Raw genomic sequence first — 25,227 nt, 5'->3', positions numbered from 1 at the left:
CTACACTCATATATTGATATTGGGACTGCAGATTGGTGCAACCACTTTGGAAAGCAGTGTGGCAATCCTCAGAAAACTTGGAATTGAAGCACCATTTGACTCAGTTATCCCACTCTTTAGTCTATACCCTAAAGACTTAAAAGAGAATAAAATTATAGTATTTGCAGTTAAATGAATGGAGTTGGAGAATATTAAGCTAAGTGAAGTAAGCCAATCCTAAAAAACTAAAGGCCGAATGTTTTCTCTAATTAATGGATCCTGATCTATTATGGGAGGCAGGGCATGGGAATAATGGAGGAACTTTGGATTGGGCAAAGGGGAGAGTGGGAAGGGGGTTGTGAGGGTGGGAAAGAGGGGATGGTATGGACATCATTACCCTAGGTACATGTATGACTGCATGAATGGTGCATCTCTACCCCATGTACAACCAGAGAATTGAAATATTGCACTCCATTTGTGTATGACGAATTGAAATGCATTCTGCTGTATGTATAACTAAGTAGAACAAATAAAAATAATAATAATTTTAAAATGGTCAAATGCACTGTATGTTAAATTAAAAATAATGCAGTTTAAAGTTAAATTTAATCAAAAGAAAAATTTTATCATTAATAAAAATATTAACAAGGGCAACGATTTTAAAACTGCTTCTGAAAACATTCAGAAAGCATTTTCTTCAAGCAGTGCACAAAATTGACAGTGCAAAGAAATTAATGTTCCTGAATTGTGATTTTAATTAGTTTGATTTAATCATTCTATATTGTATACATATAGCAAAATATCACATTGTGTCTCAGAAATAAATACAATTATAATTTGTCAATTTAAAATATTAATAACATTTTTGCATCAGAAAACCTAATTTTTGGAAAGTTTTTTTGGTGTAATTTTGGACTTACTGTTGTATTGCAAAGAAATTTTCTAAGATGAGCATTATTTTGGCCTTGGTTTCAGGTAGATATTGACTTTAACACTTGACCATTTTAATGTTTTACTATATGTGTTTTCAGACATTTCTAGTCACCAATTAAATAAGAACAACAGAATCCATCTAACCTGCTGTAAATTTTTGATTCATCCAACAGGCATAGTTGTGGCTCTTCAATTTCAGCTGTCTGTTTTGTTTTTTTTTTAGTACCAGGGATTGAACTCAGGGTTGCTTAACTACTGAGCCATATCCCCATCCCTTTTTATTATTATTTTTTTATCGTGAGACAGAGTGTCACTCAGTTGCTTAGGCCCTCACTAAATTGCTGAGGCTGGCTTTGAACTTTGTGATCCTCCTGCCTCAACCTCCAGAGTCTCTGGAATTACAGGCACGTGTTACCATGCCCAGCTAAGCAGTATCTTAACTTATCTTATCACTTTGAAGTAAGAAGTGATGTTTTCACATGAGAAAGTTTTATTGCCATAAATTAGGAATGACAGCTATAAACAGGGGCTATGAACCAACATTTAAAAATCAGTCACCATTTGGGGTGAACAGTCCCCAACATATGTCAAGTTCAGTACTAACAACCTCAGTGAATGAGTAAATTCATTCATTCATATAGACATGCCTTTTACAAATAGTTTCTGTCTGGAGGCCAGTTTACTGAAAGGTCACCAATGTTCAAAGCTAAATTTTCCCTGACCTTTTGCGTGACTCATATTTTTTTTAGTTGTCAATGGACCTTTATTTTATTTAATTATATGCAGTGCTGAGGATCAAACCCAGTGCCTCACACTTGCTAGGCAAGTGCTCTGTCACTGAGCTACAATCCCAGTCCATGTGACTCACAGTTGATTACTGCTTCAATTTTTTTTCTTGCCTAAAATTGTTATGATGGTAGTCTTTAGTTTAGAATTTGGGGATCCAGTTCATCTCTGTACTAATAAGGCAGACCACAACTTGCTTCTCAAGAGTCACATTGAATGAGTAACCCCTTGGTCTGCCTCCACACAGAAGAGCAGTGACTTTCTATTCAAGGACAGGTTCTTGTTTGGCTCATCTTTCACTTGAGTTGACTTTTCAAACACATGGTTCTGTACTTTGGCAAACACAGAAGAGTTGTGCTTTAAAGGACTTGTCAGAAAGCATACCCTCAAACCCACAGTTACTCAATACTTATCCAAAGGTCAGTCAAGAGAAATAATATTTACAAAAGATTGCCTGAAGGCTATGAGGTCCAGTCATTCTGTACTCTAAAATTCATACCTGGATAAAAGACTATGAAGATAACTGAATCGATGAATTGATTTGTCCCCATCCCCCACATAATTGCTTCTTAAAAAAGACATTTTATATTTGTTATTTATAGAAACATTTATATATATATATATATATAGTGTGTGTGTGTCAAAGTTCGGGGGCTGTTTTTTAATTGGGTTGTTCATTTTCTTATTGTTGAGTTTCAAGAATTATTTGTATACTTTTAAAAAAATCTTTATTATTTATTTATTTTTATGTGGTGCTGAGGATTGAACCCAGTGCCTCACATGTTAGAGGCAAGTGCTTTGCCACTAAGCCACAACCCCAGCCCTATTTGTATACTTTTGATAATGGTCTGTGGGAAATTACTTTTAATTTTTAAATTTTATTTATTTATTTTTATTTTTTGCGGTGCTGGGGATTGAACCCAGGGCCTTGTACATGCGAGGCAAGCACTCTATCAACTGAGCTATATCTCCAGCCCAATTTTATTTATTTATTTTTAAATATTTTTAGTTGTAGATGGACAGCATGCATTTATTTTATTTATTTTTATGTGGTGCTAAGGATCGAACCCAGTGCCTCACATGTGTTAGGCAAGTGCTCTGCCACTGAGCTACAGCCCCAGCCCCAGCACCCTCTTTCAAGATTTTGCTATAGAAATTCCCAAACACAGAAGATGGAAGCATTTTATAGTGAACACTCATATACCCATGACCTGGAGCCTATAACTAACATTTTAACTACATCATCATGAAATAATCTTATTTTTATGCACCTTAAGTTGAAGACATCAGTGCATTTCACATCTAAACACTTCAGTATACATGTAAACTAGTTTGTTTTGTGGTGCTGGGGATGGAACCCAGGGCCTCACGTATACTAGGCCCTAGAGTTAGACTTTTGTTTGATTTCTGTTATTAGATAAACTATAATATACAACACTCAAATCTTGGGGCTGCAGCTGGGGCTCAACGGTAGAGCGCTCGCCTAGCACGTGTGAGGCCCTGGGTTCGATCCTCAGCACCACATAAAAATAAATTTAAAAATAAAGGTATTAACGACTACAGCTAAAAAATAAATATTAAAAAAATACTCAAATCTTAAGTATAAGGTCTCGAATTACATAGATCATAATTTATTATGTTACATAGCATTACCATCACCCACCACAGAAAGTTCTTTTGTCTCTTTCCAAATAATCCTGGCGTTTATATGCCAGAGGCAATCACTGTTGTGAGTTTTTTCCAGATAGAATAGTTTCATTTGTTAGAATGTCATATGAATAGAATTTTTCTGTATGTATTCTTTTTAGCTTAATAAGAAACTGCCAGAGCTTTTTCCAAGACAAAATGAGAATTTCACTGTCCCACGACTTTGACAATATTTTGTGTTGTATTTAACCATTCTGGTAGATGTGTAGTAGTATATCATTATTGTTTATTTCCACTTCCCTCATGAGTAATACTGTTTACTATGTTTTTTTTTTTTTCATGTTCATTGTTCCTTTGTCTATCTCCCAATGTGAAATGTGTTTAAATCTTTTGCCCATTTTGGGGGCTGGGGGTACTGGGGATTGAAAGGAGGGGCCTTCTACCATTGAGCTACATACCAGCACATTAAAAAAATATATTTATTTAGTTGTAGTTGAACACAATACCTTTGTTTATTTTTTTACCTGGTGCTGAGGATCAAACCCAGGGCCTTACATGTGCTGGGCAAGCACTCTATCGCTGAGCCACAACCCCAGCCCCCTTTCTATTTTTTGAGACAGGGTCTTGCTAAGTTGCTGAAGCTGGTCTTGAAATTGTGATCCTTGGGCTGGGGATGTGGCTCAAGCGGTAGCGCGCTCGCCTGGCATGAGTGCGGCCCGGGTTCGATCCTCAGCACCACATACCAAAAAAAAAAAAAAAAAAAAACAAAGATGTTGTATCCGCCGAAAACTAAAAAATAAATATTAAAACTCACTCTCTCTCTCTCAAAAAAAAAAAAAAAAAGAAAAAGAAATTGTGATCCTTCTGCTTCCGCCTCTCGAGTCACTGAGAGCATGCTCCACTGTACCTGACTCTTAATCATTTTATTGAGTGTTTATTTCACTAGGCTGTATTCTTCAAATATCCTGCATAGCAGTCCTTTTTCATATATGTGTTTTGTGAACAGATCTTCCCAGTCAATAGCTTGCCTATATATCTTATTTATTTTTAATTTTTTTGGTGGGGGGGTACCAGGGATTGAACTCAGGGGCACTCAACCACTGAGCCACATCCCCAGCCTTTTTTTTTTTTTTGTATTTTATTTAGAGACAGGGTTTCATTGTTTAGTGCCTCGCTGTTACTGAGGCTGGCTTTCAACTCTCAATCCTCCTACCTCAGCTTCCTGAGCTACTGAGATTACAGATGTGTACCACCGCATCCAGCCCAATATATTTTAATGGTGTCATTTCAATAGCAGAAAATTTAAATTTTGATAAAGCCTAGTTTATCTGTTTTTTCTTTAATAGGTATCTATGTCCTAAGAAATCTTTGCCCATTTCCAAATCACAAAGATATTCTTCTATAAGGTTTATAATTTGGATTTTTGCATTTAGATTTATTGTCTACCTCAAATTGATTTTGAGTACAATGTGAGATAAGGGTTGGGCTTAATTTTTTATATGCTTATCTACTTGTTCCAACACCATTTTACTCAGTAAGGTGGCAGAACATAAAATTAAAATACAGATGTCAATAGCCTTCATATCCACAAACAGTAACCAGTTAGAAAAGATATGGGAGAGGAAAACCACATTCAAATAGCAATAATGAAGATAACAGTAAAGACAAAATAAAGTTAACAAGCAATGTGTAAAATCTATGTGAACAAACTTTAAAATACTTTAAGAAATACAGTAAATATATCCCTTGTTCTTATACCTCAACATTGTAAAAGGTATATATGATAAACCAAAGGCCAACATCGTTGTAAATGGAGAAAATTGAAAGCATTTCCTCTAAAAACTGGAGCAAGTCAGGGATACCCACTTTTACCACTTCTATTTTATTCTAGTCCTTGAAACTCTAGCCAGAGGAATTAAGCAAAAGAAAAAACAATTAAAGGGATTTGTTAGGAAAAGAGAAGCTCTCTGTTTGCAACAACATGATTCTATATTTAGAAGACCCAAAAAAACTCTACCAGACAACTTCTAGAACTCATAAATGAATCCAACAAAGTAGCAGGATACAAAATTAACAGCCAGAAATCAATTGTGTGCCTATACTCCAATGATGAATCAGTTGAAAGAGAAATTAGAAAAAACATCCCATTTACAATAGCCTCAAAATATATATATATATATGAATCGATCCAACAAAAGGATGTGAAAGACTTCTACAATGAAAACTAGAGAGCAACAAATTAAAAAAATTTAAAAAACCCCAACAAACCAGGGCTGGGGTTGTGGCTCAGAGGTAGAGCACTAGCCTACCATATATGACACACTGGGTTCGATCCTCAGCACCACATAAAAATAAAGATATTGTGTCCACCTATAACTAAAAAAAAAAAATATATATATATTTTTAAACAATCAACAAACTAGGGGATTGGAATGGAGCAAGTTATAGGCATTTAGGAATATATCAAAATGTACCAAACTGTAATGAATAACTATAATGCACTAATAAAAACATAAAAAATAAAAAAAACCTTACAGAACACTAAAAAAAGAATTGAGGAAGACTTCATAAAATGGAAAGATTGCCCATGTTTTTGGATAGGCAGAATTAATATTGTTAAAATGGCCATACTACCAAAAGCGCTATACAGATTTAATGTAATCACTATTAAAATCTCAATTACATTATTCAGATAAATAGAAAAAGCAGTCGTGGAATTCATTTGGGAAAATAAGAGGCCCAGAATAGCCAAGAAAAGTGAAGTAAAAGTACCAGATGTTAAATTATACTAGAGCCATAGTAACAAAAACAGAATGGTATTGGCATTAAATCAGACATGCAGACCAATGGTACAGAATAGAAGACACAGAGACAAACCTACATGAATACAGTTACCTCATACTAGACAAAGATGCCCAAAACATACATTGGAGAAAAAACAGCCTCTTCAACAAATGGTGCTGGGAAAACTGGAAATCCATATGTAGTAGAATAAAATTTAACCCCTATCTCTCACCTTTTACAAAACTCAAGTCAAAGTGGATCAAAGACTTAGAAATTAGACCAGAAACACTGCACATACTGGAAGAAAATGTAGGTCTAACACTCAACATATTGGCTCAGGAACTGACTTCCTTAACAAGACTCCAAAGCTGAAAAAGTAAAATCAAGAACCAATACATGGGATGGTACCAAAATAAAAAGCTTCATTACAGCAAAGGAAACAATCAAGAGTGTGTGCAAAGAGTGCCTACAGAATTGGAGAAAATATTTACCACCTGCATCCCAGGTAGGGCTTTAATTTCCAGGATATATGAAGAACTCAAAATCATAACACTCAGAAAATGGAAAGATCTCCCATGTTTTTAGATAGAATTAATATTGTTAAAATGGCCACACTACCAAAAGCGCTATACAGATTTAATGCAATCAGAAAATGGAAAGTAAAATAAAATTTAACCACTATCAATAAGTATAACCCCAATCAATAAATGGCCAAAGGAACTGAACATATACTTCTTAAAAGATGAAATATGAAGGGTCAACAAATATACAAAAAAATGTTCAATATCACTAGCAATTAGAGAAATGAAAATCAAAACTGCAATGCAATTTCATCTCACTCCAGTCAGAATGGCAATTATCAAGGACACAAGTTAATAATAATGTTGGTGAGAATGTGGGGGAAAGGGTTCACTCAAAACTTGTTAGTGGGACTGCAAATTGGTGCAACCACTCCAGAAAGCAGTACAAATATCCCTCAAAAACCTAGGAATGGAACTGCCATCTGACCCAGCTCTTCCACTCCTCATATATATCCAAAGGATTTCAAATTAGCATAGTACAGTGACACAGCCACATCAGTTTATAGCAGCACAATTCACAATAGCTAAGCTATGGAGCCAGCCCAGGTGCCCTTCAACAAAGGAATGAATAAAGAAAATGTGGTACTTATACACAATGTAATATTTCTCAGCCATTAAGAATGACTTTATGACATTTGCCAGTAAATGGATGGATCTGGAGACTATTATGCTAAGAGAAATAAATCAGTTTCTGAAAATCAAAGGTCAAATGCTTTTGCTGATATGTGGAAGCTAACTCACAACAACATGGGGAGGAGAACAGAAGTTCAGTAAATTGTCTAAGAGAAATGAAGGGAAGGGAGAGGGGATGAGAAAAGGAAAGGATGGAATGAATCTGACGTAATCTTCCACTGAATATATATGGTTATACCTCAGTGAATCTCACTATCATGTACATCCATAAGAATGGGGTTGTAATTAGAATAAGATATATTCCATGCTTGTATAATTATATTAAAATGGACCCTCTGTCATGTATAACTTAAAAGATATCCCTTGTTCTTAAAGAAAACAACTCAGCATCATTGGTCCTTTATTTTTCCTCATGAAAAAATAAACACATAACACTAGCTTGCAAAACACTGAAAAGGAAATGGTATGTGGAATGTTAAAGCAGATTATAAAGCACTTATAAATAAAACAGTGTGGTACTGTTTACATGAAGAGAAAGACCAGTGAAATGGAAAAGAAAGTCCAGAAATATATACCAAGTACATAAGAAAATTTAGTGTGTGGTAAATGTGAAATTTCAAATCACTGGCATAGATGATCTTTTTCATAAACAGTGCTGGATAGTCATTTTGGAGAAAATAAAACTGTATTTATACCTTACACCATACACAAGAATAAATTTCAAATGGAAGAGATCTGAAAAGACACTAAACCAGATAAATCCCAGAAGAAAACTTGAATTCCTATATAACCTCTGTATAGAAAAAAGTTGTGTAACTATGAATCAAAATGAACATGCAATAAAAGATTGATACATTTGGCTAGATAGAAATTTAAGAAATAAAATTTTTTGAGGGCAAAATAAAATAGCAATAAGCAAAATCAACTGGGAGAAAGTATTTGCAACATATATATCAGATAAAGGATAATATCTTAAAATTTGAGACTAAAACACCAAAAAAATAAAAATAAAAAACAAAAAACCTCCTAGATAAGCAAAGCAAAATTCAAAAAGACATTCACAGAAATGAACTAAAAATTGTTCATAAACAATATAAAACATTTCAGCCCTACTTACAATAACAGAAATGCAAGTTCAGACTACACTGATACTACTTCTCAGTTATCAGATTGGTCAAGATTAAAACGTAAGATGACACATTCAGTCTGTGAGGCTGTGGAGAAACAGACACTTATATATTCAGCACATGTTGGTAGAAATGCAAATTGGTACAATACTTATAGAGGGGTTATTTGGAAGTATGTAACAGAAATACATATTTGCCATTTTTTAATAGCTTTATTTCATTTATGTATGTATGTATGTATGTATGTATGTATGTATTGCTGAGGATCAAACCCAGGGCCTCGCATGTGCTAGGTGAGCGCTCTACCGCTGAGCCACAATCCCAACCCCCATATTTGCCATTTGAAATGGCAATTCTTCTTCTAGGAATTTGCACTAAAAGTACACCTTCAACAACACAAGAATACATATAGAAATTCACTTATTCACTGTAGTATTAATTTATGATGCAAAACAATGTAAATACCTATATATTGTTGAATGGTTAAACTATAGTATAAATAGTATTATGAGAAGCAAGAAAGAATAAGAAAAAAACTATGAATGATATGGAGTGATTTCTAAGGGCATGAAATGGAGGGATGGAGAAAGTGAAGAGGGAAAGAGGAGGAAAATAAGAAAATGCATATATTGCCTTGTGCAGAAATATATGGAAAAATTAACCTGAAACTGTAAAGAGACTGCTTACTCACAGAGGGGAGTGAGAAGAGAATGTAAAGCATGGGGGCTTAGGAAAGGGAAGGAATGAGATGAAAGAGGATTATCTGAGAAAGTAATTTCTGTATAACTTTGACTTGTTAGTGATACTTCACATACACAAAACTAAAATCAACAGGGATAGGGGAGCATCCCAAAATGCAATGTAAACAAATGAACCTAACTATATGTCAAATGAATAACATAACCACATTCCATATTGCAGAGGTAGGGTGGGGAAAAGGGAAGGGTAACCACAGAACACAGATTACATACATATAGAAGTATGCATACATATGTCCATATATACATGTATTTCCCAGTTCTGTTCTCCAAGCCAGCCTCTAGAAACAATCACAAGCCAGTACCACATAGTGACATTGTTGTAATTCATGCAAGGATCATAAAAGATGAAAGTTGGAAGAGTAACAGAACATTTAAAAAGACTCCAAGTTGCTGGGCACAGTGGCATATGCCTGTAATTCCAGCAGCTCAGGAGGCTGAGGCAGGAGGATTGCAAGTTCAAAGCCAGCCTCAGCAAAATCGAGGCACTAAGCAACTCGGTGAAACCCTATCTCTAAATAAAATAAAATAGGGCTGGGGATGTGGCTCAGAGTTTGAGTGTCCCCTTGTTCAATCCCCAGTACCAAAAAAAGGAAAAAAAAAAAAAAAAAAAGACTCCAAGTATCTCCCCATAAGATACTTGTTAACTACAAAGCCAAAAGAGTAACTTCACAGTTGAGAAACCCAGTATTACCTCTATCAAATAATCAAAATTAAAATCATCAGTAAGGGGACATAGTAACATTGATATGAAGCACTGAGAAAGGCATATTATCAAGTTTGTGGTTTTCCTGCCAAAAGTGCACCGCTTAAGTCTATCTAATCACAAAGGGTTATGAGGAACATTCTACAAAATAATTGGCCTGTACTCTTCAAAATGTCAATGTCATGAAACACACCTGAGGAATGGGTCCAGATTAAAAGACTAGAGACATGACAAATATCACACATCCTTATAAATTAGTTTTTAGATCAGAGAAATATTTTCTTGATATAAAGAATGTTAACATCAGCTAGAAAAATTTGGATAAAGTCCTTATATTAAATAATAGTATTGCCTATACAAAGATGATACCATTCATATAATTAGTATAAGATCATAACTTTTCACTGATTCTTCCACACTTTGTTTCTAGTTCTTTAATGTTACACCTAATCAACATTAAATAACCTGAATTACAGATGAGGTGCATAGCTATGGAAATGAAACAAAATAGTGGTCCATGTAAATTCATTAAACCATAGTCTTTTGAGTAAGAAATTATCTAAGAGAACATATCATTGAATAGCGCTCATATTCCAAAATTCAGGGAAGGGAAGTAGGGGATATGAAAGGATCAGGAATAGAAAAAACAATGAGTCAAAAATACAGACTAGAAATAAGAGGACTGACTGCAAAGAGTCCTGAGGGGATTTGGAGGAGTGAATAAAATGTTGTATTTGTTGATTTTCCAGGGGGTTAGATGGGTGTTTTCATTAGGAACATTTACAAGAGATTAACAATAGTGTATGCAAAGTATACTTCAATTAAGTTGATTTTAAAAGTCTTATAGAGAACTTACTCAAAATTCTTGTAGGAGGTCCTGGGTGGGGCTCTCTGAAGTGATTCTGCTTAGAACAAATTGCCTAATTTTACAGATGAAACAAGTGGGAAAGTGAGTAATTGAGTGACCATAGCAATAAAGTCAGAAGCTAACAGAGACTAGGATTGGTTTCCTGAGTCAAATCCAGTGTTTTTCCTATATTCAGAAACTGAACTTGCTGGCCATGTAGTCTATAATCGGAATCATCTATGATTCCTGTGGTAAGAGGAATGTTCAAAAACTATTGTGAAAAACAAAAGTCAAACTGGAACTATGGTCAAAATTAACAATGTTTTAAATCTATTTTTTAGGAACTCATGGCTGATTTATTTTTTAAGCAGAGGCTAATGTCTATGTATATATAAAGAAAAAGCTCCAGGTATTGGATGGTTTTCATGCAATTGAAAATTATGCATCAGTTTCTTTAGGAGTGCAAGTGCTTTTATAAACTGTTCATTATTTTACCTAAATTAAGATTTAGAGAAAGACATTAAGTGTAGAGATAAGGCAATGTATGTAACTCTTATATGAAGAATGTGAATAAGTTTGAGAGAAAAAACAATAAATGTAAAAAAATAATAATAGCATTTTGTCAATATTAATTTCCTAATTTTATCAATCATATTGTGTTTTCATAAGTAAATATACTAGTATATTAGAAAACACATGTCGAAGTATTTAGGGATAGGTATTGAGGAATCAAATTGACCAAACTATGTTATGCACATGCATGAAGATATCATAATGAATCCCACTATTTTGTATAATTATAACAAACCAATAAAAATTAATTAAAGTAGGGTTAAAGGGATATTATAAACTTTTCAGGAAAAAAAAAACCTGTACACATTGAGAGGGAATAATAAACATGGTAAAATATTAACATGTAAGGAATCAAAGTAAAAGGTACACAAAAAAATTCTTTGTAGTAATTCTACTAAGTTTGAAATTATTTAAAATATTTAATAATTTTTTACAGCACAATAAAACTACAAACAAATATTGATTCTAGTAAATTATATGTCTGCTGGAAAAGTTATAAAAAATACCAGAGCTTCTCACTGTCAGCCTGGATCCCTAGATAACCACATAGAAGAGAAACTAACCTAAAACAGCTACCCTGCACTATCAAAAGAGCAGAAAAAGTGTCTCATACATCACCTTATGTAAGCTATTATTGGGCCTCCTAAGATCAACTTACTCTGAATCAACTAATAGACTGAGTCCTTTAAAGTAGATGCTGCCAAACAAAAACTATATGGCACTGCCCAGTTCAGAAATAGCCATGGTGAGTAATGAACAAGGATAAACTTTTAGATGGAGGATATATCATACAGATAGCAGAACCAGAATGTGACCAAAAGAATTCTTTCACTGCCAAGGCCCAGTTTTCAACAATTTCTGTCTAGCAGGATTCCTATGGGCCAGTGATTGCTTGCCTTCCCCTGAACATCAGATATTTGGGTTATTCAACCCATATTCTATCATTCTATATGATGTTATAATTTGAATGTTTGTTCCCTCCAAAATAGTATTATGTGGTGGGTCCTTTAAGGGGTCATTAGGCCTGGAGGACTCCACCATCATGGGTAGGATTGGGGCCTTTATAAAAGGATGACTTCCTCTCATCTTCCTGCCTTCCACCATGGGATGGCCCTCATCAGATGCTGACACCCTTGACCTGAGACTTCCCTTCCTCCAGAACTAAGAAAATAAATTCCTGTTCTTTAGAAATTACCCAGTGAATTTTACAACAGCACAAATAGGTTAAGACAGGGTGTTAGAGAATATCTATACCCAGTCCTGACAGGGAAGAGTGAGCATATTGCAGAAAAACTGGACTTTGAGCCACATATGATAATGGATAAGGACTTTGGGGTGTTTCCCTTATTAAGGGAGTAAGCATGTCCTGAGAATGGCAAGGAAGATGTGTATAGATTAACAGAAAGGAAAGACTGAGGCAGAGACAGCTAAAATCCACTATTCCTTTCTTCCTGGGTATGTGGCTAGGTTACATGTTCAAACACCCTTGCAAGTGAGGTATGATCATATAAGCTCTCTCCAGTGAAATGTGAACACAAGTGATAGGCACCACTTACAGGAATGGCCTATTAAAACCACCCACATTCCTCCATGTTTCCTGACCTACTATGGGCTAAAATGCTGATGACCAAAAAGCCTTGGAAGCTATTAAAGATGTCAGAGTTGCCTGTCATTAGCCTGTCTCAATAACCGTATAGAGAAAAGGATACATTATAATCAAACTGTCAAGAATGGTGTAGCTGGACACAACACAATACCTTTTATTTTTATGTGGTGCTGAGGATTGAACCTGGGCCCCGCCCGTGCTAGACTAGCCACAATCCCAGCGCAAGGCTGAGGATACTGAAAGCAGCATACAATGTATTCAATAAGGCTAGCTGCAGACTTTATATCAGAGACAAATCAGGAATGTGAAATGATAAATTCAAAGTGCTGAATGAATAACTGCATGAAAACCACTATACTCAGTAAAGATGTCCTTCAGAAATGAAAGGAATACAGTTTCAGACAAAGGGTATGGCAGTTCATGATGAAAGAAAATGATGCTAATTAATATCAAAACATATAAAGGTAGAAAACTCATTGATAAAAGTACACAATCAATGGGCTGGGGTTGTGGTTCAGTGGCAGAGTGCTTGCCTCACACATGTGAGGCACTGGGTTCAATCCTCAGCACCACATAAAAATAAAGAAAGATGTCCATCTACAACTAAAAAAAAACTACACAAGATATTAGAGTATACTCTAATACTATAATGATAGCTTATCACTTGTTTAGTATGAAAGTTAAGACAAACTAAAACAATAGCTACAATAATTTAAGAAGTATATAATATAAAGGATGAAAATGGTGACATCAAACAAAATGTGGGGAGTGGCAAAGTAAAACCATAGAGTTCTTTATGAGATCAAAGTTAAATTGTTACCAACTAAAACCAGCCTGTTATTAACTACAAAATGTTTTATATAAGTCTCATGATAACCACGAAGCAAAAAACCTATGGAGGCATAACTTTGCTGTATTGCACTTCATAGATACTACATTTTTAAAAATTGAAGGTTTGTGGTAACCCTGTGTCAAGCAAATCTAACATCATTTTCTCAACAGCTCAGATTTTCATTATTTTTATTTAAATTAAGGAAAGCTCTCTTTAAAGACATAAAGCTATAGTGAAAAGATAATTTTTATTTGCACTGGGAAACTGAATAATTCACGACTTGCTTTATTGTGATATTCACTTTATTATGGAGGTCTGGAACCAAATCTGCAATATCTCTGAGGTATACTTGTAGTAGATACAAAGAAGATAAAATGTACTGTGAATGAAAGCATACCACTAGGGAAAATCACTTAGGCACAAAGGAAGACAGCAAGAGAGAAAGGAGCAAAGGATCTATAAGACAACCAGAAAACAATTAACAAAATGCCAGACGTCCTTACCTATATTTACTTTGAATGTAAATAGATTTTATCTTCCAATTAAAAGACATAGAGTGGCTCACTGAATAAAAAGCGAGACCCAACTAATACTACCTACAAGAGACTTCACTTTAAGGACACACTGAAAGTGAAGGTACAGAAAAAAGGTATTTCATGCAAATGGAACCCTAGAGTAGAGGTATGCTTATATGAAGCAAAATATACTTTTACAAACAAGACAAAGAAGGTCATTAGATAATCATAAGAGGGTCAATTCATAAAGCAGATATAACAATTCCAAGCCTATCTGGACCCAACATTACAGCACCTGAATATATAAAGCAAACATTAACATATCTGAAGAGGGCTGGGATTGTGGCTCAATGGTGTTTGATCCTCAGCACCATATGACAACTAAATATATATATATGAGAGAGAGAGAGAAAGAGAGAGAGAGAGAGAGAGATAGAGAACACACATTAATAGGAGGATACTTCTGTACTCATCCCACTTCAGGGATGGACAGATCATCCAGACAGACAAACAATATAGATACACCAGATTTAAATACACTTCAGATCAAATGGACCCAACAGACATTTGCCAAAAGTTCCATCCAACAGTAGCAGCTGCTACTATGATATGCTGCATTACTCGTGCTTTTGGTGTTGTTTGTCCACCGTGGTACTGAAAATCAAACCCAAGGCCTCTCACATGTCAGGCAATATTCTTCTTGGTGTTTGTTTTGTTTTTGTTTATTTGCTTGTTTTTAGTTAGAGGGATTGAATCAAGAGGTATCCTTCCACTGTGATACAGTCCCAGCACTTTTTATTTTTATAGAAATATGCAGTATACCAACCCTGAATTATAAATACATTTTAAAAATTCTGAATATGTAAGAAACAAATAAGGATATTGAACCAGTAATAAAAAAGTTTCCATCAAAAGGCCCAGGAACTCATGGCTTTGCTGCTGGATTCTATCAAACATTTAAAGAACCAATACCAATTTGTTTCCAACTCTTCCAAAAAAAAAAACACTGAAGAAATACTTCTAATACTTCCAAACTCATTTTATAGTGCCAGCATTATCCTCACACCAAGCCAGACAAGGACACTAAAAAAAAGAGTACATGCCTGATGAACACAGTGAACACAGATACAAAAGTACTGAACAGAAGATTAGCAAACCAAAAAAAAAAGATTTTAGATTTATCTCAGAGATGCAATAACACATGCAAACTGATAAATATAATACACATTAACAGAATGAACAAAAACCATATAATCATCAACAGATGCATTTGACTAAATTCAACATCCCTTCCCAGTAAGTACTTTCAATAAAACAGGAGAAGGAATATAACCTTGCCACAATAAAGGTTATATAACAAACCAAACAACCAAGTTAAAATAATTAAGTTTTTCCTTTAAGATCCAGAACAAGACAAGGATACCCATGCTCACCACTTCCATTCAGCATAGTACTGCAAGTTCCAACCAGAGCAATTAGGCAGGAAAAAGGGGGAAAAAGTATCCAAATTGGAAAGGAAGATATTAAATTATGCCTATTTGTAGATAACAGGATCGTATACATAGAAAAACCTAAAGGTTCCTTCAAAAACCTATTGGAACTAACAAATTCAGAAAGTTGAAGAACAAATGTTAATAAACTAACAACAGACTAATCAAAAAAGGAAGAAAGAAAGAAGGCTGGGGATATAGCTCATTGGTAGAGTGCTTGCTTAACATGCATAAGCCTCTGGGTTCAATCTCCAGCAACACACACACACACACACATACACACACACACATAGTTTCTACCATCTACTGATAGTTATTTCCCTTAGCAAAAAAGAAATAAAGAAAAAATTATGAAGAATGCTTATTAATTAATTTAACCAAGGTGGTGAAAGAACTGCACATGAAAAACTATAAGACACTGATGAAAGTTTTTAAAGACATGAATATATGGAAAGAAATCTGTGTCATTGGATTGAAATAAATAAAATGTCTATACCACTCAAAATGTTCTACAGATTGATTAATCTCTATCCAAGATACCAATGACGTTTTTCACATAAATATAAAAAATAACCCTGAAATTCATATGGAACAATAAAAGTGGGCAAAAGCATCTTGAATAAAAAGAGTAAAGCTGAAGGAAGCATACTACTGGACTTTTAAAATACACTGCAATTTTGTCATAATCAAAACAACAAGGTACTGACAGCACAAAAACAAACACATGGATCAAGGGAACTAAACAGCCCAGAAATAAATCCACACACTTATTACCAATTGATTGACAAGAACACACATTGGAGAATGGGCATTCTCATAAAAAATATTATTGATGGAGGAGGAAGGCTGGAGATGTAGCTCAGTGGTAGAGCACTTGCCTAGTATGTGTGAGTCCCTGGGCTCAGTCCCTAGTACTGCCAAAAGAAAAAAAAAAAGTTGAGAAAAGTAGACATTCACATGCAGGGGGAATAAAAATTAGATTCTTACTCTCATTTATAAAAATCAACTCAAAATTAATTAGAGGGCTGGGGTTGTGGCTCAGTGGTAGAGCATTTGCCTAGCATGCATGAGGCACTGGGTTCAATCCCCAGCACCACATTAAAAAAAAAAAAAAAAAAAGACTAAATAAACAAAATAAAGATATCGTGTCTATCTACAACAAAAGTATTTTTTAAAAAATGAATTAGAGACTTAAATTTAAGACCTAACCATGAAACTACTACGAGAAACACAGAGAAAAGCTCCATGGTCACTTTGAGCAATGACTGAATATGACCTGAAGAATATAAGACACAAGAACAAAAACAGATACCGTATTGTTACATCAAAGACAATCTATGAAATGGAAGAAAACATTTGCAAACCATACATCTGATAAGGATATTAACCCTTATACAAGAAGTTCATACAACTGAATAGTAGAATAGAAAAAACGGGCCAAGGATGTGAATAGACACTTCTCATAAGATGACATATAAAGGGCCAAGAGACATAAGAAATGATGCTCAGTATCACTAATCATCAGGGAAATGCAAATTAAAACCACAATGAGATATCTATCACCCTACACCCATTAGGATGGCTTCTATCAAGATGACAAAACAAGTGTTGGTAAGGATATGGACAAAAGGGAACCCTTGTACACTGGTGGTTAGAATGTAAATTAGTACAGCCATTATGGACAACAGCATGGAAGCTCTTTAAGAAATTAAAAATAGAATTACCAAATGATCAAGCAATCCCTCTCCTAGATATATATCCAAAGAAAATGGAGTTAGTATGTTGAAGAAACAACTACTTTCATATTCTTTTTTGTTGTTTTATTTTTACAGTACTGGGGATTGAATCAGAGCCTCATATATCCTAGGCAAGTGCTCTACTACTGAGCTACATCCCCAGCCCCTGTATTCTCATATTCATTGCAAGATTACTCACAATAGCCAAGATAAGAAATAAACCACAGTGTACATAAGGGTATGAACAGACTAAGAAAATGTGGGGGCTAAGGACAGCTCAATTATTGAGCAACTGCAGGGCCCTAGGTTCAATTCCTAGCACTTCAAAAAGTAAGGGATATGTGGAATATTATTCACCTTAAAAAAAGAAAATCCTGCCATTTGTGACATGAAACAGGAAGATATTATGTTAAGTGAAATAAGCCAGGTATGATAAAATACCAAGCAATATCACTTACATGTGAAATACATTGTTACTAAAAAAATCACTGAGAGTAGGTATTAAGTGTTGTTACTACAAAAAAAAAATACAGTATGAGGTAATGCATCAGTTTGATTTAGTCATTCTACAATATATGTATATTTCAAACCATTGTGTTTTACATGATAAATGTCACTTTTCATCAACCAAATTAATTTTTTATATTTATAGAAGCCAGCCTTTCATTTTATGTTTACATTATCAGTCCCAAATTAACTTCAACCAAGGAATCATTTTCAGGAATTTACAGCTTATTATTGATACAATACATAAATGATGAACGGCTAAAAGCATATTATTTTCCTCAATGTTAGAATAAGGCTTAACAGGGCTGGGGTTGTGGCTCAGTGGCAGAGCATTTGCCTCGCACATGTGAGGCAGTGGGTTTGTTCCTCAGCACCACATAAAAATGAACAAACAAAATAAAGATGTTTAAAAAAATAAGGCCTAATATAACTAAAACAACCAAATCACTAGATAAATTAATTTGTCACAACTTAAGGGTGTCATGCCTTTAAAAGAAGGATCTTTGCCAATTCTGACATCACAAAAAACAAATATGCTCAAGTAACAAGAGTTCTAAGGCTCCCCATACCAAGAAATGATAAATGTTTAAAGATGGAAATGCTAATTACCCTAAATTGATCATTACATAGTATATGCATGTACTGAATTATCACACTATCCCTTATAAATATGTACAACTATATCAATTAAAAATTCAAAAAGATAGAATAATGAGAAAACACCCCTTTGTTACCAAAAGTACAAGTTACGAATGCCCTTTTTCATTTTTAAGGCTTACTTATGTGAGGTATGGGATAATAAATAGCCAACTATTCTTTGTCTTGCCCTACCCACTCCTAAGCAGATACTAAACAATTCTTACATCAAAGATGTCATTTATGCTGTTTCCATTCCTGAAATTCTTAGTTATAGTCACCTCATCCCCCTTTCATCTGGCTGACCTCTCAGAATTTAAGTTGTAACTCAAGTAGCAGTTTCATTTTATTCATAATAGTCCAACAGTAAAAACAACCTAAATGACCATCAACCATTCAATTAATAAATTACATCTTTACAAATGAATACTATTCAGGAATAAAAGGAATAAGCTGTTCATACACACAAGGTGGTTAAATCTTAAAACATTCTGCTGAGTTATAGACCTTACACAAAAAAATACTGTATGATTCCATTTATATAAAGTTTTAGAACAGCCAAATTTAATAGATGATACAAAGAAGTTATTGCCAGTGTAAAAAGGATGGAAGCAGACTAGTTAAAGAGAATAAAGGATGGCTCAGGGGGTGAGGCATCATGAGTTCAAAGCCAGCCTCAGCAAAAGCGAGGAGCTAAGCAATTCGGTGAGACCCTGTCTCTAAATAAAATACAGAATATGGCTGGGGATGTGGCTCAGTGGTTGAGTGCCAATCCCCAGTAAAAAAAAAAAAAAAAAAAAAAAAAAAAAAACCATAGGGCTGGGGTTGTAGTTCAGTGGTAGACCATTTGCCTTGCATGTGTGAGACCCTGGGTTCAATCCTCAGCACCACATAAAAATAAATAAATCAAAGATTAAAAAAATACATAAAGGAACATTCTGGGTTGATGGTAATGTTCAGTATCTTTGAGAGAGGAATTTGAGTTACACAACTTTAATCATTTGTCAAAACAGCAAATATATACTTACAGTTTGTGTATTCACTGTATATAAATTTTACACTAACAAAAAAAGTTAATAAATATTAAACTCTTAATGATATGTATGCTGAAGTATTTAGGAGGTACTTCACCCATGTTTGCAATTTACTTTGAAATACATAAAAATGAGACTGATGGGTATGCAGTAATACCAAGTATAAAGTGTGTTTTATCATAAAACTGTGAAATTTTTTGTAAAAAATTGTTACGGGAAAAACTCAAGTATCTTATTGGAAGGCTTCCTGAGCATATCTGCAGCTATTGCCCTTGCTCTATGCTTTCCATACAGCCTGTAAAAACAACATACTTAACTCTACTTTATTAATTACATTTGCATCCCAAACCCTAGGAACTGAGGGCAGCTTCAAAACAAGAAAGATCTGTCTTGCTGGTCTTTGAGTACCCAGCAGTACCCAGTACAGTTGAAGATTTGTTGATGGGAAGGAATATTTATTCAGTGAACTTTATCACCTAGGTTCCTCAAACCAAAGGCCTTGTATTATATTGGCTCATTTTCTTTTGCTGAATCATCACAGCTACCAGAAAAGTCTATCTGACCTGGAATTCATTCATATGTATTCTCACAGGTACATTTTGTCGGAGGATACTGAGGACACCTCTTTTGGATTATCCTACTTCCCCCTCCACTCCCAACTTTTGAAATTATTATTGATAGGATCAAAGCTCAGATTTAACTTATACCTTCTTTATTGAAGATAGCTGGGTCACATTAAGGACAATGTTGACTCACAATACACTCTACAGCCAGTTGAGTTCCTTAAAGATGCATCATGGCACGTTGAATAATGTGCCATTTTATCTTTATGCAAGTGTGTATAATATACTTATGTATTAAACAGTTTCAATGGTATATGGGACATAATGGAACTAGATTGCCTGGCCTTGAATACTAAAACTATCAGTTACTTGCCATATCACCTTGAATAAGTATCCTGGTTGTGCCATTTTCCTCCCTTCCTTTTGATTCACTAAAATGTGTGTGGTGGTGGTGGGGTGCATACTTGTAATCCCAGCTACTTGGGAGGCTGAGTCAAGAGAACTATAAGTTTGAAGCCAGCCTCAGCAACTTAAGTGAGACTTTGTCTCAAAAAGTAAAAGGTCTAGGGATATATAGTTCAGTGGTAGAGAACTCCTGGGTTCAATCCCCAGTACCACAAAGGAGGATAGGGATAGTAACATGCATTACCACTTGACATGAGGTTTATCAGTTATTACTTCAAACAGTGGCTAGCTATTAGCTATCATTTCATATATTCAGTTCTGAACCAACGAAAGATTCCTAATCCACAAATTAGCTCAAGTTCAGTGATGTCTCTTAAAGACTATAAACGCAAATGTTGCTAATACACTCAGACAGTTTTCACTAGAAATTCAATTATGTTGGCTTTTACCTCCATACCATGAACCCATTATCTATGGTAGATCTCTCTCTTATTCTTTCAGTACTCTCTGCTAGTTTCCTTCCTAGCAGTTAGTACAAGTTTATTTTGTTTTCTACACTGGATCTGAGGGAAGGACCTTTAACATGTGCCTGGCACACAGTAGGCACTCAAATGTATACTTAATAAACAATGAAGACAGTTCAAAATTTGTTCAACACATACCAGATTAAAAAAAAAAAATCAAAGCAATAATTGTTACAGGTTCTTAAAGTAATAACCCAATTAGGGATTTAGTCTCATTTAAAAAAACATATGATTTATTAAAAATATAAAGTGATGTTGTTTACTATAAATATTCCCACTCAAACACATTAAAAAATGTAATAGATATAATTTGTAAACCATTTAAAGCCACCCTCCCCCTTTAATTACAAGAGATAAAACATACAACATACTGTAGGTTTATTTTTATTCAAAAAGTTACTGTCTCAAGACATAAATACAAATCAGAAAACAGTACAATTAGGACAATAGAATGTGGAGGACAACAGGTTAGAGTAATATATAAAACATTTTTTAGCTGGTTGAAAACAAAGCTGTAAGAACTGCTTTCACAAAGAAGTACTCCTTTCAAGAGTGAGGAAAAAAATCAACTTAGGTTTAAAATCATATATACAGTCCTCTCAGCAGTTCTAGTAAATGCAGTGGTGTGTAAAACAACATATGCAATACTTTTGCACATAACAATATTTGTTGATGGAAAATCTGTTAGACAAGTCTGTTTTCATTTGTTATTAACCATGATTTAATAAAATAATTGTATTTCATCATGATCTTTTAGCTAACCTATGGTTTTTGGCTACCACAGCCCAATGCTTGTTGATTTATGAATCTAAAAACTGGAAGCCTTTTGGTATTCACCCATCAGAAGATATTCTTGTATTGCAAGCATATTAAGGCATGGAATGATTAAAATAATATACCTCAAGAACTGAGAGACGACTGACAAAAGATAGATACACATGTAATATAAGTTAATATTTTGTTTTAAACGATGTCTAGCTGCCTAAGCCTCGCAAAATGAGTTGATGTCAAAATGGCAAGTAGCCACTTTCTGTTTGAAACTAATTCATTTGTGAAAGGACATAAAATGAAGTTTAAAGCTTAGCTTTCAAAGAATATTATGGGTTATGAATTCTATTATCCCATCTAATTTACATACAGAGGAAATGTACTGTAACCTGTTAGAAGAATCTTTAACCTGAAGACTGCTTGCAAAGACAGATAGATAAAACAATATAAAATACAAATTTAAAAATCATTTTAAAGCATGAACACTCATGCTTTTCTATTTTTAAACATTGTTAAACTTTCAATATATTTCTGAAACCTCATAATTTTAAGTTGGAATTTAAAAGTAAGAAAAAACTAAACAAACTGCGCAATTATAAAATCAGCACCAATTTATATATATATATAATTTTATTTAAAATTTAGATCCCTATTCCCACACTCTAATAAGCTGTATAATTTTTGTTTAGAATTTTTCTGCAAACATACTACAATAAGCTTCTTTTATTTGGAGACAAAATACAGTGGCACTACTGGAAGGAATATCACAACATTACATTTTTATCTTAAAGGACAAGCAAACTTTCAGGGTTGATAGTGGGATAAGCATGTTTGAGACTGGTTACCTTCTGGCAGTTCACTGCATCTGGATAGTTCTGAAAAGTATAGAGAAGCTCTTGGATTTTAAAAATATCTTAAAATACATTTTAGATGAAAAAATTGTAAAAGTTCTGCTTATAAGTTTAACTTTTCTCCACAATTACAATATTTAAAACAAAGTTTTGTTGATTGATGTTTTAAGCATTTAAATTTAGAATGCTAAAAACAATTCTATCCTACAATTTCAGGGTCAGGGAATAAATTCATCCTTAACATTTCTTAGATGTAAACAGAAATCCAGCAGAGGTCATCATTAATTAGTACAACCAGTAAATAAATGTGAGAGGATTCTTATCTGTACCAAATGCCTCTTCAGATTGTTATATTTTTTTTAAAAAAAGCATGAAATAATTGATTTAAAAGCCAACTAACAGCGCATAAATAAAATATTTACTTTCTAAGAAAAACTGTAGCTTATCATCAAATTGTTTACTTGTCCTTTACTTTTTTCAGGCAAACAAAACTGCCCCTCAATGCACTTGGATCTTGGTAAGCATAAGCGTGTCATATTCTCCTTAGAGAAAAATCTGTACAGAATTTCACTGTATCTACCACACTTTTATTTTAAAATTTCCTCTTCCACTTAGAAAATGACTTCACCACAGATTTATTTGTGTACTGGTATTAAAACATTGACACCCCAAGAACCTAATGAGAGAGGGAAAAAAAAATCTTGTTAAAATAGTCATTCATTTCTTAATAAAAGTCTGTAAACATTACATTAATACTTTACTAATATTATGTTAAATAACATCAATAAAACCATTTGATTATTAATTTCAAAGTTAAAGTAACCATTAATAAATAATGAAATAACTATATCAGGACTAATCAAGATGCCAATTATCTCACAAATAAAACTAAGAATAGGAGAGAAAAAAAAAAAAAAACTAATAGGGACCTTGGCTTAATTTTGTTTATATATACCATTAAATGCCCTGAACAAAGTAAGGTACTCAACATTTGTTAAATGAACAAATGAACACACTTTCTGACATATATTTCTGGCACAGGTTCACTGCAAAGAGTTTTAAGAAAATATTTTACAAACTTGTCCACTTGCAGTCTGAAGTGGGTATAGTTTTTAAAAAGGCAATTGAACATGCAACTCCCCCCCAAAAAAATCCAAGAATAATAAATGTAGACAATAGAAAGCTTTCTTTAGAATTAAATGTTGCCTGAATTAATGAACAGAACTATAAATGTTTTAAAAAATCAAATAAGGTGAAATCTGGGCAAAATGACATATTGATAGGTACTTTTCTATATATTCCAGTTGGGAAAAACATGTTAAGTAGGTGAGATCTAATAATTACTTGTCACCAAAAGTAAAAGCAGATGATGAATGGAGTAACTCCCTTATTCGTTAAACCAGAGCAGCACCTAATTTTTGGCATACATACTGTTAGGTATTTCGATTAAATTCTAGCACTTATTATGCCAATTAAGCAATATTTTAGAATGCTATAATGAACTAGTTAGAACTGCTATCAAAGCCAGAGGTAACTGAGATTGAGATCACAAAGGGCTTTTACTTGTAAGTTAAATCTTATTTGACCAAGTCAGAATGCATGAATTGTTAAAGGAACTGTGTATTTTCAGACCAGGAAAACAAATATCAATGTGATTGCAGCTTTGCTGTAATGAATTATCAACTCAAGTGTTCATCCCCTGACTTTCCCTCTCCTCCAGGAAGTTTCAGGGTTCTCTTTTATTAAAAGTCAGAGTTTGGGTAGTTAGGATGATTCCACTAAAGAGACCTAGCCCTTCTAGCCAAAACATTGAAAGGTCTGATAGTTAATGAAAAGATAAAATCTTAATTAGCCTATTCTTAGTGTAGAATGATGATGAACTCAAGTTCTTTCCAGAGTGCCTAACTAGAAAACACCTGAATACCTGAAATTCTTTTTGCTGTTTTACACAGACTAGGTCATAACTAGATTTTGAGACCAGTAAACTAGCTCTATTATACTAAACTCTTCTTTTGACCAATTTTATACTACAGATAATTCCATTAAAAGAATTTCAAAACAGGAAAAAAGTGACACACTCTTTTCTGTGCTAATACAAATTGAGTTTTTGATGTTGACATTAATAAACAATACATCTACTTAAATATACAAATATCAAACTTTGGCGTGTTGTATCAATACTGGCAGAAAATAACCACTATCACATGGATGAAACAATTTTGTTTCCAAATATAAAAAACAACTATACCATAAATCTAGAATCCTATGTATATGTAACTCCAAAATGATATGCTTGGAGTTTTTATATTATTACTCCTAGATGATGTGAAAATCATGTTAGGATTTACTTTTGTAATAACCTAAAGTATCTACACTAGGGTGCTTTGAGTTACTTCACTTAGAACT

At 33.9% G+C, this 25,227-nt stretch overlaps 1 protein-coding gene across 6 annotated transcripts in view; it reads right to left on the bottom strand.

The window, feature by feature from the left end:
• The window catches only part of Stag2 (STAG2 cohesin complex component), a 185,433-nt gene that overhangs the window by 37,739 nt on the left and 122,467 nt on the right, over positions 1-25,227 (bottom strand). For 2 of the 6 annotated variants that reach the window (XM_027931145.3, XM_027931160.3), the window contains one exon: positions 21,571-23,497. The exons of the other annotated variants lie outside the window; for them this stretch is intronic. In XM_027931145.3, the coding sequence (XP_027786946.1) occupies positions 23,474-23,497 (24 nt within the window). In that variant the 3' untranslated portion in view covers positions 21,571-23,473. Of the gene's footprint in view, positions 1-21,570; positions 23,498-25,227 lie in introns of those variants that run through there. 6 annotated transcript variants of the gene reach the window in all.

The sequence above is a fragment of the Marmota flaviventris genome, chromosome X (genome assembly GCF_047511675.1).
Source record: "Marmota flaviventris isolate mMarFla1 chromosome X, mMarFla1.hap1, whole genome shotgun sequence".
In the NCBI taxonomy this organism is placed as follows: domain Eukaryota; kingdom Metazoa; phylum Chordata; class Mammalia; order Rodentia; family Sciuridae; genus Marmota; species Marmota flaviventris.
The sequence above is the reverse complement of the archived record's forward strand: the minus strand, read 5'-3'. Positions and strand labels throughout refer to the sequence as shown.